Source organism: Strongylocentrotus purpuratus, unplaced genomic scaffold (assembly GCF_000002235.5).
Source record: "Strongylocentrotus purpuratus isolate Spur 01 unplaced genomic scaffold, Spur_5.0 spur5_scaffold_6, whole genome shotgun sequence".
Lineage (NCBI taxonomy): Eukaryota > Metazoa > Echinodermata > Echinoidea > Camarodonta > Strongylocentrotidae > Strongylocentrotus > Strongylocentrotus purpuratus.
Window position 1 is genome coordinate 40633742 of NW_022145612.1, and position 17468 is coordinate 40651209.

General features: G+C 36.3%; 1 protein-coding gene across 1 annotated transcript; it reads left to right on the plus strand.

Moving 5' to 3' along the window:
• Positions 1-911: 911 nt before the first annotated feature.
• Positions 912-11622, plus strand: LOC577281 (dolichyl-diphosphooligosaccharide--protein glycosyltransferase subunit 1). The gene is made up of 12 exons (XM_031000123.1): positions 912-1320; positions 2369-2430; positions 3092-3290; positions 3867-3977; positions 4410-4616; positions 5015-5207; positions 5788-5887; positions 6786-6924; positions 7367-7486; positions 8793-8928; positions 10019-10128; positions 11111-11622. The coding sequence occupies exons 1-12, from the start codon at positions 1069-1071 to the stop codon at positions 11291-11293; spliced, it is 1812 nt and encodes a 603-aa protein (XP_030855983.1). The 5' UTR covers positions 912-1068; the 3' UTR covers positions 11294-11622.
• Positions 11623-17468: the final 5846 nt, after the last annotated feature.

The following is a 17468-nucleotide window of genomic DNA, read 5'->3' on the forward strand; positions in this document are numbered from 1 at the left end:
CTCCCCCGCCCTCCTTTCTCCCCCCCCCCCCCCCTCTCTCTCTCTCTCTCTCTCTATGCCCTCAGTCTATTTTATAAATGTCATCTGAGGGGGGGGGGGGGGGAGAATGGCCTTTTGTCACCCAATTAAATTGTGAATAAAGTACCAATATGTACTACCTTTCTTCTTCAGTAACAGATCCAGGGCCCGGATCCAGGGTTCTTTGGCCAAGGGAGGCACGGGCCTATATGGAGGTATAATTATTATTTTTTGTGACAAAAAGCACAAAAAAGAAATAATTAAGTATGCAGGGGAAACAATTTTTTTTTTGTTAACTTGATGTTTTTTTTTAATGTTATGCCAGATTCTTTTTTGAAGTGAGATGGGGAGAAATGGGTGATGTGTTCCCTACTCCGATCCCCCGAGTCACTAGAGAGAGAGAGAGAGAGAGAGAGGGGGGGGGGGGGGGGGTTGCGGATAGAACTGTGTCACGTGACAAGTATACGTGGCGCGCACACACACAAGTTACTACTTCATCCGTTGCTCTGTAATGCCATCGACCTCAATACAAATCGGCCTAATATATTTCAACACTCATGTAGGCACCCCGATGAAAATGTCACATTTGGCAATTTGCCATTTATAAAATTGAATTTCCAATTTGTCAATAGGTAAATAATTACTAAAGCAACCGATTTCAATGACTAGAGGTCAGCGAAGGATCGTTTTGTGTTCATAATTCCAAAATAAAATTCTTATGACTTAACTTCTTTTTTTCTTGGGTACGAAATACGAAGTAAGCTAGCGAATTCGTTAAGGCCGAGTTGAGCTGCCGGTACACTAGCTCCACGAGCGAGTGGGGCCGGGGTCGGTCCGAGGATAGCTAGCCACGCCGACTATGCAGCGGGCTGAACCGGCGTCCTTTCGATCACAATTCCCGAGCATACGCCTACGTATATATTGTACGACCTTTGGCCTGACGTGTACCGGAGCCTCCATCTCAAGAGCTGATCTTAGCTGGGAAATTCTCATCTTCTGCAGCTCAATCGACAATTTTTTGATATCAAGTAAAGTTGGATTGGTATCAAAATGAAGTGGGCATTTCTTTTTGCAGCTGCTTTATGCCTGCTTGTGGCAGTTACTGCCGCAAAACCATCGAAGTCTTCGATAAATCCAGACTTGATCAACGCGAAAGTGGAGCGTACAGTAGACGTGGCTTCTCAGCTCGTGAAGATCTCGACACTGGTGACTCTGGAAAATGGTGGTAAATCGTCAGCGGGGTCCTTCGTTGTTGCCCTTGATTCTTCTCTGATTGACAACCTTGCCTTCCTTGGTGCTACTGTAAGTGTGCTGTTTTTCTTTAATATTAGTGAAACTAAAGTCGATGAACAGTGAATGTTGATGAAAAAACTGTAATTTTTGTATGAAATGTTACTTATCAGTACTAGGGGGGCTGGTCCGAGAATAAGGATCGTCTTTGTAAACGCTGACACTCAGACGCGTCAGCAGAAATAACCATCATCCACATTTTCGCAGACGATTTTTATTTCTGATCCGCACATGACATTGGCAATGAATGCGAAAAACAGATTTCACAATGATTTTCTTGATGCATTTCACATTGATTTTGTACAGAGACTTTCACGTTATGAATGATGAATCCTCGGGAAGATGGACAATCCATAAATGTAGACGGTGAACTGGGGGTATTTTATTACGCGAAATCCGTTTTTTGCATTGCCAGTGCCAGTGCCAGTGCGAGCGGGGATCACCAACCCGAAAACCTGCAGAGCGCGAAAGACAAAAAACGTCCGCAAAAAGCGATCCATATATTTTTTAGGACGCATTTTGGTTTACTGGTTAAAGAACTTAAACCTGTGTCTTTGAAGTTTGAGTGATTTGATCGTTAAGAACTGCTGGATCAAAATCTTTGAATCATTCAACAACTTAAAAACCTGACTCATATCAGCCTGTTCACACCTATACTGTAGGAATGGTAGGCAACAGGTTTGGGCAAAAAGTCTGATTCTTATTTTATAAATTGCTCATGTAAAATAAAAACTTGAATTCAAGTACACAATGAAGGGTGTTGGTCAAGGTAGGTCTTGGTTACTGCAAACTCTTGTTGAAGAAGTTACTTGGAACATGTCTCGTTTGAGTAGCCTGGTCCATTGGGTGAATTCTGGGAAACTAATTTTTGCAGAAAACCTTAAAATTAGCAACATGTTTCCCCGAATTCTAGACAAAAATGTCGATCAATTTTAATTTATTTACAAGGCAGTTCTCTTTAAAAAAAATAACCTTTTTACACAGCAGATAAAACGTACCGGTAATAGTTTACCCGTGATGATAATAGAAATTAATGAATAGATAATGATTTTTATTGCAGACTGGCTCTGGAGATGAACAGAGTACTTTGTCCATGGCAGAAACAGCTGTTGAAGGAAGACCGTAAGTATCAAATCAATTTGTGTGATGTTTTTTTTAGTTCTGGGCTTCATTTTTGTATGATGGGGTGTTGGGTGTCCGGACACTTCACAAACACAAAGTCTTCTCTTTCGCCTTTGGATTTGAAGCAAAACATTAATCTAATAGCACTAACCATCATAAATTTTGTCCATTCCATTTTGTCCAACATCAGTCTTTGAAAATTCTTGAAATAATGCTTGTGAACTTCTTCAGATTGCTGGTTCAAATCAATTGTCTGGATACATAAACTGTCTGGATACATAAACTGTCTGGACTATACTAATTCTCTCGGACTTTATCAGAGATAAATATTGCACTCTAAAGTAGCTTGAACGGTATTCTTGCTTAGCCTTATAACTTATGTTATTTTCTTGCCAGTTGCAACTGACTTTTAAGATTTTCCAATTTAACTTCAAGAATGTATCAAATGTCAGATGGAAAGTAAGTGAAGTAACATAATCAAATAGTTCAGTTTTGATTTATTGCTTCTGCACCAAGTGGCATTCTTGCTTAGCCTTAGAAATTATGTTAATTTCTTGCCAGTTGCCACCAACTTTTATGATTTGCCAGTGTAACTTCTTGAATGTTTTGAATGTTGGGTGAACAAAGTTTATTTTGTATTTATTCTTGCATGTATTTTCAGGGAAGGTACCTGTTACAGTGTGACATTGGACTCTGCATTGGCTGGGGGTGCATCCGTAGATGTCAGCATCGAAACTGTATTCACACACATACTCAGGCCCTACCCAGCTAAGATCACTCAGAGTGAGAAACAGTTTGTGGAATTTACTGGCAACGCTTACTTTTTGTCTCCTTACACAACAAAGACACAGACTACAAAGGTAAAGTTGTTTTCTGTTTGAACTAACATGTTGGTGTATGCTAGAGCATATTTTTTAACATTTAAACTAAGCCCTTGGCCAAAAGATTTAGACTAGTTATTGTTTATACAGTAGGCTTGGGGGTGCACCATGTGAGAGAGAGAGAGAGAGAGAGAGAGAGAGAGAGAGAGGAATGAGGAGTCCTCGATAATCTTTCTTGGGGGTGTGTAGTCCTGAAAAGGACTGTTTGTTATCTTTTTCTGCATTTCTTTGGTTATTGTTTGTTATTCATTTTTATTTTAAAAACCAGCACGGTTTTTCTCTTGCAAGTCCATAACTAGCTAAATGAGATATATTCAAAGATTGTTTTAACATGTCCACCCATAACAGTTAATCTATTCCATTGGTCAAATTGGGTATACATTTACTTTGAAATGTAATAAAAGGCATTTCTGTAGTTTGAAGCAAACTCTTTTACTTTTAGTTTGTAAATGACATTAAAACATAGGCACAGCTCTGTTTTGCCTTGTGCATTCGGCCATTTCCTTGTTTGAAGTCCAGAATTTTACATTGATTCTTATTCCATTCTCTCTTCAGGTGGTCATTTCTTCCAGCAATGTGGAGTCATATAGCAAGGTGAACCCAGTATCTCAAAATGAAGATATCATCACCTATGGTCCATATGAAGACACCGCTCCAATGAGTGAGGTAAGCTTGCATTTTAGTCATTGAATAATCCAAGAAAATTGAAAATAAGTTTTCCATGTCTAGTCCAAGAATCTCATAAAAACTTAATCTTGATTTTTTTTTTGTACGTACGTGGTAGTATGAAAGATTTTTTGTATATGAAGTTACTCCAAGTTGTGTAGAATAGAATAATATTCTGTTCACAATTGATATTTGTTTAGATTGTAGTAATAGTTGAATGTACCAGAGTAACCAGACTATTGATAAACCATGATCACTAATGTAAAAAGTTGAACTTCTCCCTTCTTTTGCTTGATGTTTTTGTTTCCTATGCAAATTTTGGTACACACGGTAAGCATGGTTCCAGCAGTAACAGAAAAACCTATGTCACAGAGATGAATCTGAATATTAAAATTTTCATGTACGTTTGTGTTGGTGTTTTTTTTTTAACAGGCTGAATTGAAGGTACACTATGAGAACAATTCTCCTTTCTTGACTGTGACTACAATGACACGTGTTATTGAAGTATCTCACTGGGGTAACATAGCAGTAGAAGAGACCGTAGATGTGAGTCATACAGGAGCTGTACTCAAAGGACCCTTCTCCAGATATGATTACCAGAGAACACAAGATGGATTCTCCTCTGTCAAGTCGTACAAGGTAAACTTACCCTATATGTGATGACAGAATGCTTTGGAATTCTTGACATGGTATACACTGATCTTCAACTCAAAATAACAGAAGGACTATTTATCTATCGGACCAAACAATAACTCAACCTCAAGCCATATTTTCATCAAATGAATAATTTAATTTAAGTACTATATATAATCCGTTGGGTGGTTTGGTCCTTAATGTTTTGATATTATTTTGAAATTGTTATGGTGGATTCTTTTGGAAATATCCTACAAGGTAATGTCCCTGATGAGCTTTAGAGCAAAGAGTTGTTATCTTATTTGGTCTCTGAGAACCGGGGCTTGATCCGACTTCCCTTTGTGTCATATTTCTTTACTTCATGATGGACACTTTCCAACTTCATTTTTGTATTTTCTAAACAGACCATCTTGCCCGCTGCAGCCCGTGACATTTATTACCGTGATGAAATCGGTAACATCTCCACCAGTAACATGGTGGAGCATGACGATTACGTCGAACTGGAGCTGAGACCACGATTCCCTCTGTTCGGTGGATGGAAGACCCACTACTACATCGGTTACAATCTACCAAGCTATGAATATCTCTACACCTCAGGTAATGTAATGATATGGAATAGATAGTACATTGTTTCTTATGGAACATAGTTATCAAAACTTTACTTTTGCTTGAAGCAGCATAGTTACACAATATTTTCTGAGGGCTGCACTGAGGCCTTACCATAGGATAAAATGTGCTACTCAACAATTCCATTGCCCATCCAAATCTCAATCTAGAATTATGCAAGACTGTGAGTGGTCCACCGTAACGTCCGTAAGCTTCACTTACTGTCTCATGTAGATCATTAGCATTACTCTTTTTTTCTGTGAACCTGATTTTAGTATCTCACCATACATCTCATATACAGTGAAACCTGTATATAAAGAGCATTCAAGGGAGACAAGGAAAGTCTCTAAAGCCTTTAGTACAGGTTTCAATCAGATACCAAACTCAAAGAAAATGAAAAAATATGGTCTCAAGAGACAAGTGGTCTTCCTGTACAGGTGGTCGCCAAAGCAGGGTTAACTCTTACCATTTTATGTAACCATCAATATTGTTTAATGCTTTTCCTCTGCTGTACAAAGGAAATTTGTTTTACTTGTGTTTATAACTACCGATTCTGTGTCTTTGCTTGCAGGTGACAACTATATTCTAAAGATGCGTTTCTTGGATCACATCTATGACAACATGAATGTGGATGAAGTCGTCCTGAAAATCATCCTCCCAGAGGGATCCAAGTAAGTCAGAAATACGAGCATTTTACCGAGTTTTTGGCTTAGATAAAATACTTAGCCAACTTTGGTATTTCTGAAATATTTTGTGTGAAAACTGGAAGGTATACAAAATAGACTGTATTGCTAATTTTGCCTCAAGAGATTCTTAATTCTTGCTGTGAATTTGACAGGTATGCACAAAAATGTCTATCAAAGGATCTTCAGACCTGCCAACCAGTACGATTTAGTCGTATTTAGTATTTTCTTCGTAGAAGCAAATACGAAAAAAAAAAAAAAAACTATATATTTTTTTTTCTTTCTATTTTCTGTGTGTTTGTGTACCATTTTCAATGGCAAAATACCCATTCTGTCCTGTAAAGTATCCTACATGCATCTCACATCAGCAATTTTGGGATGTTCATTGGTTCATCGAACACAACAGTGGTGACGAAACCATGCATATTCAACCAATGATCCATAAACAAAATTATTCCTGTATGTAGGAACTGTAAGACGCATTGATCCGCGTAACGGTCCATGTTTATTTTTAAGAATACAACTTTTGTCAGTAAAATACAACTTTTGGGATTTAAGAATACAGTTTTTGAACTCCAGAGGTTGGCAGGTCTGGATCTTTTGTTATCCATCTCTTTTAACACAATGTTTTTTTATTATAAAATATGCTTATATACATGTTTATTGTATTCAATATTTAGAGGTAAACATATCATTTTTATCAGTGTAATATGACCCCCCCCCCCCAAGGGATACTAATGAAATGAAATCTGAGATCTAAATTAACATCTGAACACATTAGTCTCTGAATGTAACTGAAAACAATCGTGAAAAGAGTAGCATTTTATTCTGAATGTGTGGGAATGTGAAATGTTATTAAATGAAAAATTCAACATTTTATCTTTAGGAACATTGATCTGGTGACCCCATACCCTGTGAAGCGTAGTGCTGACGAGAAACACTTTACCTACCTCGATACCATTGGACGCCCAGTCGTTACCGCCTCCAAGAACAAACTGGTGGAACAGCATATCATAGACTTTGAAGTAAGAACGCCTATTTTTCACCACATCTATGCAGACAGTTCTGACTATATTATTTCTAAAGTTGAATGCTGGAGCAGTTGCTCAGTAAGCTTGATACCATTGTATATAGTAATTGTTTTTATATAGAACCTTTCCAATTACAAGTAACTTAGCATAACACTTTTGTGTATATTATCCTTATTGTGAATGTAATTTTTATAGTGCATTCCTATTATGTAAGAGTTATAGATATGAATTATGGATTGGATACAGGTTTACAGTTTTAAGCAAGCTCACAAGTGTGGGGCACACAAACATACAGGCAGTCCTTTTCATGTTTTTAATTTTGATGAGTACAATATACACTCTGTATTGTTGACTTCTGATAATGTTGTCTGATAATGCACTTGCAATAATGTGTAAAATTATGACATGATTTGATTTTTGTTTTCTTTCTTTTCAGCTGCATTACTCATTCCAGAAACTACTTCTGCTTCAGGAACCTCTTCTGGTCGTAGGAACCTTCTATCTTCTGTTTGTCACCATCATTGTTCTTGTTCGCTTGGATTTCTCCATCTCAAAAGTATGTCATTCATAGCAGTAGCTCCTTGGGGGGGGGGGGGGGGGATTTGACCTTTGACCTTCAAATATCTTTCAGAATTAACTGGCTGCATTGCCACATGTGAAAAAAATATACAGGTAAGCAATAAAACTCATTAGAAATAATGTCTTCTGATGAATTTATTCAAGATTTTTCCATCACTATCTTGCAGAGCCGATGAACTGATTAGATTTTAGGGTCACGGGTTCAAAGATCAAAGGGTCATACATGTATATGAAAAATAGCTTGTAATCATGATATTCTTAGAACTCGTTGATGGATTACAATCAAACTTGAATTTTTAAAATTGCTTCTGTTTTGGTTTGTTAAATGGCTCTATGGCGGAGGCATCATTTTAGACTGCACGGAATTGAAGGTCCATCTAGTATTATTTTAGAATGTTGTAACCAAACACCTCCCCCCCCCCCCCCCCTCAAGAATCCTGGATCTGCCACTGCAGTGATGAGATATTGAAGACAGCACCATTCTGCTAATGATGAACAACAACTTACCTACATTGATATGCAATGAGAATAAAGTAATTCTGAAGCAGGTTTATGGTACTCTGGCCTTCTCACTCCATGTATAACCAACTACATGTCAAGGGTTCAGTGACACAAAGTAACGCCATATTTTGCCAAAAGGAGTATTTGATATCAAAATGTTCAGAAAAAGGTGGGCTTTCCAGGAAACAAAGACTTAACTCCACCCAAAACCCCATTGAAGTCAATGGCTAGTGAAACATAGACTTAACTCCTTAAAGCCCAAGTGCTCAGTGACACATAAACCACTTCTTCTCAAAATGGACTTGCGTCTTTGTGTCACTGACCCATCGATGTAAACATATTTCATTTCAAAAAATGAAACTCTACTGACAATGACATACCCTCTTAAAAGCACAGCTTGGGCCAACAGAGCCTTCTACTTCTCTGTACCTAAACTGTGGATTAGCCTCCCGCAATCTACCAGGAGTGCTGAGTCTGTGACAACGTTCATGTCAGCCATCAATGACATCTCAAGAATGAAAATGCGAAAGCTTTCATATATGAAGCAGCAAACCACTGCAGTTTTTTAATGACGTAAAGTGTGACTGAAACTGACAGTCTACAATATTTCTGATGTCATCTGTTTCAACAAACGTGAAAATACTGACTTTATTGTAAGAGCCTACTCCTTTGAACACCCTTTGAACATTTATAACAGAAATATGGCACCTTATATATATATATATATATATATATATATATATGCTTTGAATCGCTATTGTTGTTTATTTCTTAATTTTTAGGATGAAGTATCTGAATCGCGCATGAAGGTCGCTGGTCTAGTAGAGGAGGTTGCATCTCAACAAGCTAAACGTGCCCGTCTCACCAAGCGATATGAAGAGGCCATCTTCAAGTACAAGTCCAACAAGGATGCCAATGGTACATGATTTATTTCTACTCGCATCTCTATCATTGCAGTCTATCGGTGCCTTGAGTGATGAGTATTGCATATAACATAGAGTCAAGAGATCAGCCCTTTTCCAGTTTTTTTTTTTTATCATACCCAAGTGCTCAAAATCCTATTGTAACTCTAAGGGATGTTCACCCTGATATTAAGTTGGTTTTATTAAAAGCAGCAAAATGAGAAAAACAAGTAAATGAAAGTTTGAGCAATATCTGATTGGAAATAAGGAAGTTGACGTCGGTGAAACAAAAATTGGCAACACTGTGACCTATCTTGCAAGTTCCTCTCCAATCTGATCTATACAGAAACTGTGATAAACTTTCATTTTCAGATAACGAAGCAGACTTGTTTTATACAGGGGTTGTATAAAAAACATATTTGCAATAATTATACTTAGAGCCTTGGTCACAAATGCCATTACGAACAATGGAAAAACGGAGATTCGTACAAAATTATCGTTCGTACAAACTTTTGTGACCCTAGCATAAGGTGAATGTATAATTGACAAAATGTATTTATTGGAAAACATATTAATTTGTTTATAGGAGGAGAGCTTGCAAGATGCATCACAGAGTTTCCAACTGGTCTTTGACTGATTGCACCTTCAAAAATTCTTATTTTTTAGTAGTTTTTGCTCAAACTAACACTGATCTGTATCTCTCATTTTCCTAAAATGTTTCAAACAAACATAATGTCAAGGTAGACTTCCCCTTTATTTCCAAGACGTTGTCACTTCTTCTTGCTTCTTACAGTCAATGGGCAATCTTAATTTTGTTGATAAAGCCAAACCTGAACCAATGAAAAAAACTATTGTTTCATTTCAATTTATGTAACCTCTCAGATAATGTGAACTAATATACAAATAGTGACTGCTCATAAGGATGATGGTGGAAATTATCATTCCCAAGGTGGTGTTCATACCAGCGCCTCTAGAGCCAAAACCCTCTGACGTAATGATACTTGATAGATCGTAATGCGCCTTGTCATGTGATATAGTTATGACCAATCTGTGAATGACAATCTATGTTTGAGGTAAATAACATTGATGCTTGTTTTGTTTCATAGCATTCCGTGCCACCTTGAAGAAGATTGAGGGTGAACATCGTTCAGCTACTGATGCCATCAAGGACTTGATTGCCACTATCAGCAAGGAGAATGCTGATGTAGCAGACAAGGTATGTTACATTGTATTGTATCTTCCCCAAATCCTTCGCTCTTGTCACCAGTTATCTACTTTCAGAACTCAACTTAAGACATACCTATTTCAGATTGCTTACAATTAGTCACTGCTTTTTTTGTCTTTCCCAGAATCATGAACAGACATTTTTGGTAGTTTTTCAGTCTCATCAGTGCCTTCGATTAGGCAACTAGATATTGGTGCTTTATAAATAGCTGGATTGGATTGGATATTGAAGCAGTTTACCAAGAGTGAATTGATCAAATGACTTCACTTACTGGTGAACAAAAAAATGTTAACATGTTTACTGCTTGTTTTTTCTATTTGTGGGGGTTAGATGCTTCTGTAGGAACCCATTTTTACCTGTATATACAGTTAGCAACTAAATTATTCATACCCTGATTAAGTTTTGTAATTGTTCAAGTATGTGAAAGATTGATTTGTCCCAAATTAGGTTTCTTGAAAATGTGACATATCAAAGCTTACATCTAGAAGTATTCAACAAAGGCAATAATTCAACTAGTCCACCTTTCATTCATGAGTTACAACAAACACAAAAATCATCAAATTTACAAGGGGCTTGCATAATTAGTTAACTGTAACTACAGAGCAGCAAAACCATCTAGAAATTAGTGTTCTTTGGGAATTCCTATCATAAGAGATAATGATTTGATGAGTATTCTGTCAAATCCCCCTTTTCCTTTTTTTTTTAATAGTAATAATTTGATTAATTTATTAGTTTCTTGACCAAAGGAACTTGAAAATGATTATCCGTCAACGAATGGAGATGAATCAAAGAAACCAATAAATCAGGTTGATTCCCCAAAGAATTGAGAAAATCTTCCAGATTTTATTATGAATCAATTAATGGAAGTAGATCTGCTTACTCCTCACTCCATGACTATCGTCCAGATTGTTCTCCACATATAGTAGAATTTGTCCTCTATGAATATTTCTTTGCTTCCTTGCTTGTGTTACAGATGAATGAGGTGCAGAAGTTGAGCCGTCAGCACAAGGAGCTGATCCAAGCAGCCATTACTAACGCCGAGAAAGTCATGTCTGGCAAGTTCTCCAAGAACCAATACGTAGACATCGACAAGGCCACTACAGCCAAGCGTTCGGAGCTGGAAACCAAGATTGAGTCCTTACTTGGGAACCTTTAAATCAGCTTTATCATTCTAGCTTATTTGACTTTAAACTCTATTAGAGTGACATATGGTCACATGGTTGATGTAATAGTAAAATTTCTTCTGTTTTTTGTAAAGAGACCTTTCATGACATTGCTTCATTTCTAAAAGAAAAGAAGTGATTTTCTTTCCGGCAGTAGTTTTAGAATGAGAGGGTAGGGTGTAGATTTTTTTTGCTCATAAGAATTCACAAATTTCTGTAAATAGTAGAGGTGATGGTGAATACAAGATTTACACGAGTAGAAGTAATGTGATATCTTTGCAACCATTCATGGTTTCCGATAAAAACACACAAGTGACAAACAATAATGAAGTAAAAAAGGGTTGGGGTATTAAACTGCTTAAAGATTGTACATGTGGTATCTATAAAGCTTCTTTGATTAAGAAGGACAAGACTGCCAGTCTTGAAATTATTCATCAAAAGAAGCTTGATGAAAGATAATTAAGTTACTTTTGCACCATATCTTCATTATGAGTCCTGACCAAGTTACATTATTGGCAAATTTGATAATAATTCAATGAAATTGTGAGTTATAGTACAAACAAATTATGAATCATATCTTATCTGATGAGTTGGCAAGTCTTATTGATTTAGACTGTTTTATTATACATCAACAGTTGATGGATGGATGTTTGATATAAAAATGTTTGATTACTGTGCTGAATCACTCAACTAGAAATATGCATTGTTGAAAATAATCATGGTTCCTTGTAATCAGTAAACTAATTTCTTGAATGTTTGTACCGTCAGTTACTGCTTCAATAAATGCTCACAGCTCTCTATTAATGTCCTTAACTTCTTGTATGATATTTGATACTGCTTAAAGATTGCATTTGTATTTTAATAGGGCTATTGAAATGAATTATTGAATGAACTACTAAATGAGTTACTGGAATCAAATTGAACAAATGAAAAAAGTAAATGGTTGAATGATCAAGAATGCAATGAGTGAGTGCTTAAAAGGAGTGAGCAGGTGAATGGTGGGATAATTGAAGTGAAATTTAAGAAATTGAAGTGAGAAGCTGAATGATAGAACTTCAAACGCATGAACGATTCAAATGAGAAAACTATTAGATGATGGGAAATTTGAAGAGAATGACTGACTGATAAAAGTGAAAATTTAAGAAATTGATTGGAGTGAACATCAAATATATGAACGATTCAAAGGAGTAACCAAGGGAATGAAGGATACAATTGAAGTGAGAAAAAAAACTGAAGAAAATGAATGATTGCATGACATGAATTACTGAAGTGAAGATGAGAATGCAATAGACTTTTTAAAATGTATTCAAATTTACTCGCGTTTACCTAGCGACTAGTTTATTACATTCGCCTGCTATACATTATTGCATCTCAGCCATTGGTACATTAGTTGTAGCAAGGTTGGACAAACCATATGGCTTGTCTTTCTCCTACCTACCTGTACGCTCAATGAAATACAATCGTTCATAGCCAGTTGATAAAATCATTCATAATGAGACACTTAGAACGGACGTTTCATTAAATTTGATTACCTTACGAATATGGCCTATTTGACATTATTTTAATCAAGTGTGACTGAAGTGTAGAATAGACCATTTTCGAAATGTAATCACATTTAATGCATAAACCATTGTTTAGTGCCATGTTACAAATTATCTTATTCACCTGTTATGAATAATTGTATTTCAATGGTCAAAATGAGGATTGCAACATTACTTGATGCTAGGTAGGACACACATTATGGTTTGTCCTACCTAACATGGAATGTATGTATTGTAGATTTGTGCATTAAATTTGATTACATTACGAAAAATGGCCTATTGAATGAGTGAACGATAGTATGAAATTAGCGATTTAATTGGGTAAAAGGCTGAAGTGAAAATACAAAGAAACGAATGACTCGATGGGGCCAGATGAACAATGTAAGAATTTGAATAAACATTTGGCTGGGACGAAATGCCCGAGGTGTTCCTCCGAAGCGTCTCTTTCATACCCAGTCATACAAACGAGGCTGACACAGACAATAACTTTATCCCAAATGACCGGTCGGTTTAGCGGTGTTACTGAGGTATATTATGAGGGGGATGTGCTTCCAAAGATAATAAATAATCATTCAAAATTCATCACTATCATAATTATACGCCTATATGCGCAGTGCAATAATATGATTCCTTTTCAAAACAAAAAAAGGTGTATTCATGTCTTTTAATAAATATTCATTTATCTAAAAGAGAACATTAGATTCTCTTTCATTTTCTAGATATCACTCACTGTCTTTGTCTCTATCTCTTCCCTCCTCTATCTAGCAATGTATCTTTCTGTCTCCTTACTCTCTCTCTCTCTCTCTCCCACTCCTTTTTCTCTCTCTCTCTCTCTCCCAATCCCTTCTCATTTCCCCTCTATTTCACCTGTCCTCATGGCTCATGCTGTCCTCATTCTGTCTCCTTTTCCCCCTCTCTCTCTCTTTCTCTCTCTCCTTTTCTCTCTCTCTCTCTCTCTCCCTTCTCGCTTTATCTCCTTTCTACATCTCGTATCCCCTCCATTTCTTCTTCTCCTCCACCCCGCTCACTTCCGGCCCTCTCTCCATCTCGAGGCTGAACGGCATTACTGTTCCTTAATCTTTTCTATCACTTCACTCCTCTCTAAGGAACATTAACATAATACATCGCACCAAGTAATAAGATGGTAGTGTCGTATACTCATGGGCATGAAATTGTCCTTTTATTAAGAAGGTATACCAAACATGATACATCCAATCGTCTTGCATATCATACAGCTGACCACGTCATGCTGTATGGACATGAGAGTGAGATAGGCATCCGATAATTGAGACAACCATTTGCTTAAGCTATTAAGCTAGAGGTCTTGTGAGACGAGTGAGGCACCCCAAGTACATATCTCAAATAGTTTCATTAATGGGATAACCATGAACGAAGTCCCATACACTTGGTTTAAAGTTACTTCTAACCGCACACAAGTCATAGTGACGCAGTCGGGAGACTCCGGACAATATTATATGACCTCTCAACTACAAATACATTTATTGTATATTTCAAAGCTACTAGTATCAAAGCTTACATCTAGAAGTATTCAACAAAGGCAATAATTCAACTAGTCCACCTTTCATTCATGAGTTACAACAAACACAAAAATCATCAAATTTACAAGGGGCTTGCATAATTAGTTAACTGTAACTACAGAGCAGCAAAACCATCTAGAAATTAGTGTTCTTTGGGAATTCCTATCATAAGAGATAATGATTTGATGAGTATTCTGTCAAATCCCCCTTTTCCTTTTTTTTTTAATAGTAATAATTTGATTAATTTATTAGTTTCTTGACCAAAGGAACTTGAAAATGATTATCCGTCAACGAATGGAGATGAATCAAAGAAACCAATAAATCAGGTTGATTCCCCAAAGAATTGAGAAAATCTTCCAGATTTTATTATGAATCAATTAATGGAAGTAGATCTGCTTACTCCTCACTCCATGACTATCGTCCAGATTGTTCTCCACATATAGTAGAATTTGTCCTCTATGAATATTTCTTTGCTTCCTTGCTTGTGTTACAGATGAATGAGGTGCAGAAGTTGAGCCGTCAGCACAAGGAGCTGATCCAAGCAGCCATTACTAACGCCGAGAAAGTCATGTCTGGCAAGTTCTCCAAGAACCAATACGTAGACATCGACAAGGCCACTACAGCCAAGCGTTCGGAGCTGGAAACCAAGATTGAGTCCTTACTTGGGAACCTTTAAATCAGCTTTATCATTCTAGCTTATTTGACTTTAAACTCTATTAGAGTGACATATGGTCACATGGTTGATGTAATAGTAAAATTTCTTCTGTTTTTTGTAAAGAGACCTTTCATGACATTGCTTCATTTCTAAAAGAAAAGAAGTGATTTTCTTTCCGGCAGTAGTTTTAGAATGAGAGGGTAGGGTGTAGATTTTTTTTTGCTCATAAGAATTCACAAATTTCTGTAAATAGTAGAGGTGATGGTGAATACAAGATTTACACGAGTAGAAGTAATGTGATATCTTTGCAACCATTCATGGTTTCCGATAAAAACACACAAGTGACAAACAATAATGAAGTAAAAAAGGGTTGGGGTATTAAACTGCTTAAAGATTGTACATGTGGTATCTATAAAGCTTCTTTGATTAAGAAGGACAAGACTGCCAGTCTTGAAATTATTCATCAAAAGAAGCTTGATGAAAGATAATTAAGTTACTTTTGCACCATATCTTCATTATGAGTCCTGACCAAGTTACATTATTGGCAAATTTGATAATAATTCAATGAAATTGTGAGTTATAGTACAAACAAATTATGAATCATATCTTATCTGATGAGTTGGCAAGTCTTATTGATTTAGACTGTTTTATTATACATCAACAGTTGATGGATGGATGTTTGATATAAAAATGTTTGATTACTGTGCTGAATCACTCAACTAGAAATATGCATTGTTGAAAATAATCATGGTTCCTTGTAATCAGTAAACTAATTTCTTGAATGTTTGTACCGTCAGTTACTGCTTCAATAAATGCTCACAGCTCTCTATTAATGTCCTTAACTTCTTGTATGATATTTGATACTGCTTAAAGATTGCATTTGTATTTTAATAGGGCTATTGAAATGAATTATTGAATGAACTACTAAATGAGTTACTGGAATCAAATTGAACAAATGAAAAAAGTAAATGGTTGAATGATCAAGAATGCAATGAGTGAGTGCTTAAAAGGAGTGAGCAGGTGAATGGTGGGATAATTGAAGTGAAATTTAAGAAATTGAAGTGAGAAGCTGAATGATAGAACTTCAAACGCATGAACGATTCAAATGAGAAAACTATTAGATGATGGGAAATTTGAAGAGAATGACTGACTGATAAAAGTGAAAATTTAAGAAATTGATTGGAGTGAACATCAAATATATGAACGATTCAAAGGAGTAACCAAGGGAATGAAGGATACAATTGAAGTGAGAAAAAAAACTGAAGAAAATGAATGATTGCATGACATGAATTACTGAAGTGAAGATGAGAATGCAATAGACTTTTTAAAATGTATTCAAATTTACTCGCGTTTACCTAGCGACTAGTTTATTACATTCGCCTGCTATACATTATTGCATCTCAGCCATTGGTACATTAGTTGTAGCAAGGTTGGACAAACCATATGGCTTGTCTTTCTCCTACCTACCTGTACGCTCAATGAAATACAATCGTTCATAGCCAGTTGATAAAATCATTCATAATGAGACACTTAGAACGGACGTTTCATTAAATTTGATTACCTTACGAATATGGCCTATTTGACATTATTTTAATCAAGTGTGACTGAAGTGTAGAATAGACCATTTTCGAAATGTAATCACATTTAATGCATAAACCATTGTTTAGTGCCATGTTACAAATTATCTTATTCACCTGTTATGAATAATTGTATTTCAATGGTCAAAATGAGGATTGCAACATTACTTGATGCTAGGTAGGACACACATTATGGTTTGTCCTACCTAACATGGAATGTATGTATTGTAGATTTGTGCATTAAATTTGATTACATTACGAAAAATGGCCTATTGAATGAGTGAACGATAGTATGAAATTAGCGATTTAATTGGGTAAAAGGCTGAAGTGAAAATACAAAGAAACGAATGACTCGATGGGGCCAGATGAACAATGTAAGAATTTGAATAAACATTTGGCTGGGACGAAATGCCCGAGGTGTTCCTCCGAAGCGTCTCTTTCATACCCAGTCATACAAACGAGGCTGACACAGACAATAACTTTATCCCAAATGACCGGTCGGTTTAGCGGTGTTACTGAGGTATATTATGAGGGGGATGTGCTTCCAAAGATAATAAATAATCATTCAAAATTCATCACTATCATAATTATACGCCTATATGCGCAGTGCAATAATATGATTCCTTTTCAAAACAAAAAAAGGTGTATTCATGTCTTTTAATAAATATTCATTTATCTAAAAGAGAACATTAGATTCTCTTTCATTTTCTAGATATCACTCACTGTCTTTGTCTCTATCTCTTCCCTCCTCTATCTAGCAATGTATCTTTCTGTCTCCTTACTCTCTCTCTCTCTCTCTCCCACTCCTTTTTCTCTCTCTCTCTCTCCCAATCCCTTCTCATTTCCCCTCTATTTCA

Coding starts and splice junctions, on each gene's coding strand:
- LOC577281 (XM_031000123.1), top strand. CDS start 1,069: ATGAAGTGGGCATTTCTTTTTGCAGCTGCTTTATGCCTGCTTGTGGCA. Junction 3,978..4,409: donor ACACCGCTCCAATGAGTGAG/GTAAGCTTGCAT, acceptor TTTTTTTAACAG/GCTGAATTGAAGGTACACTA. Junction 5,888..6,785: donor ATCCTCCCAGAGGGATCCAA/GTAAGTCAGAAA, acceptor TTTTATCTTTAG/GAACATTGATCTGGTGACCC.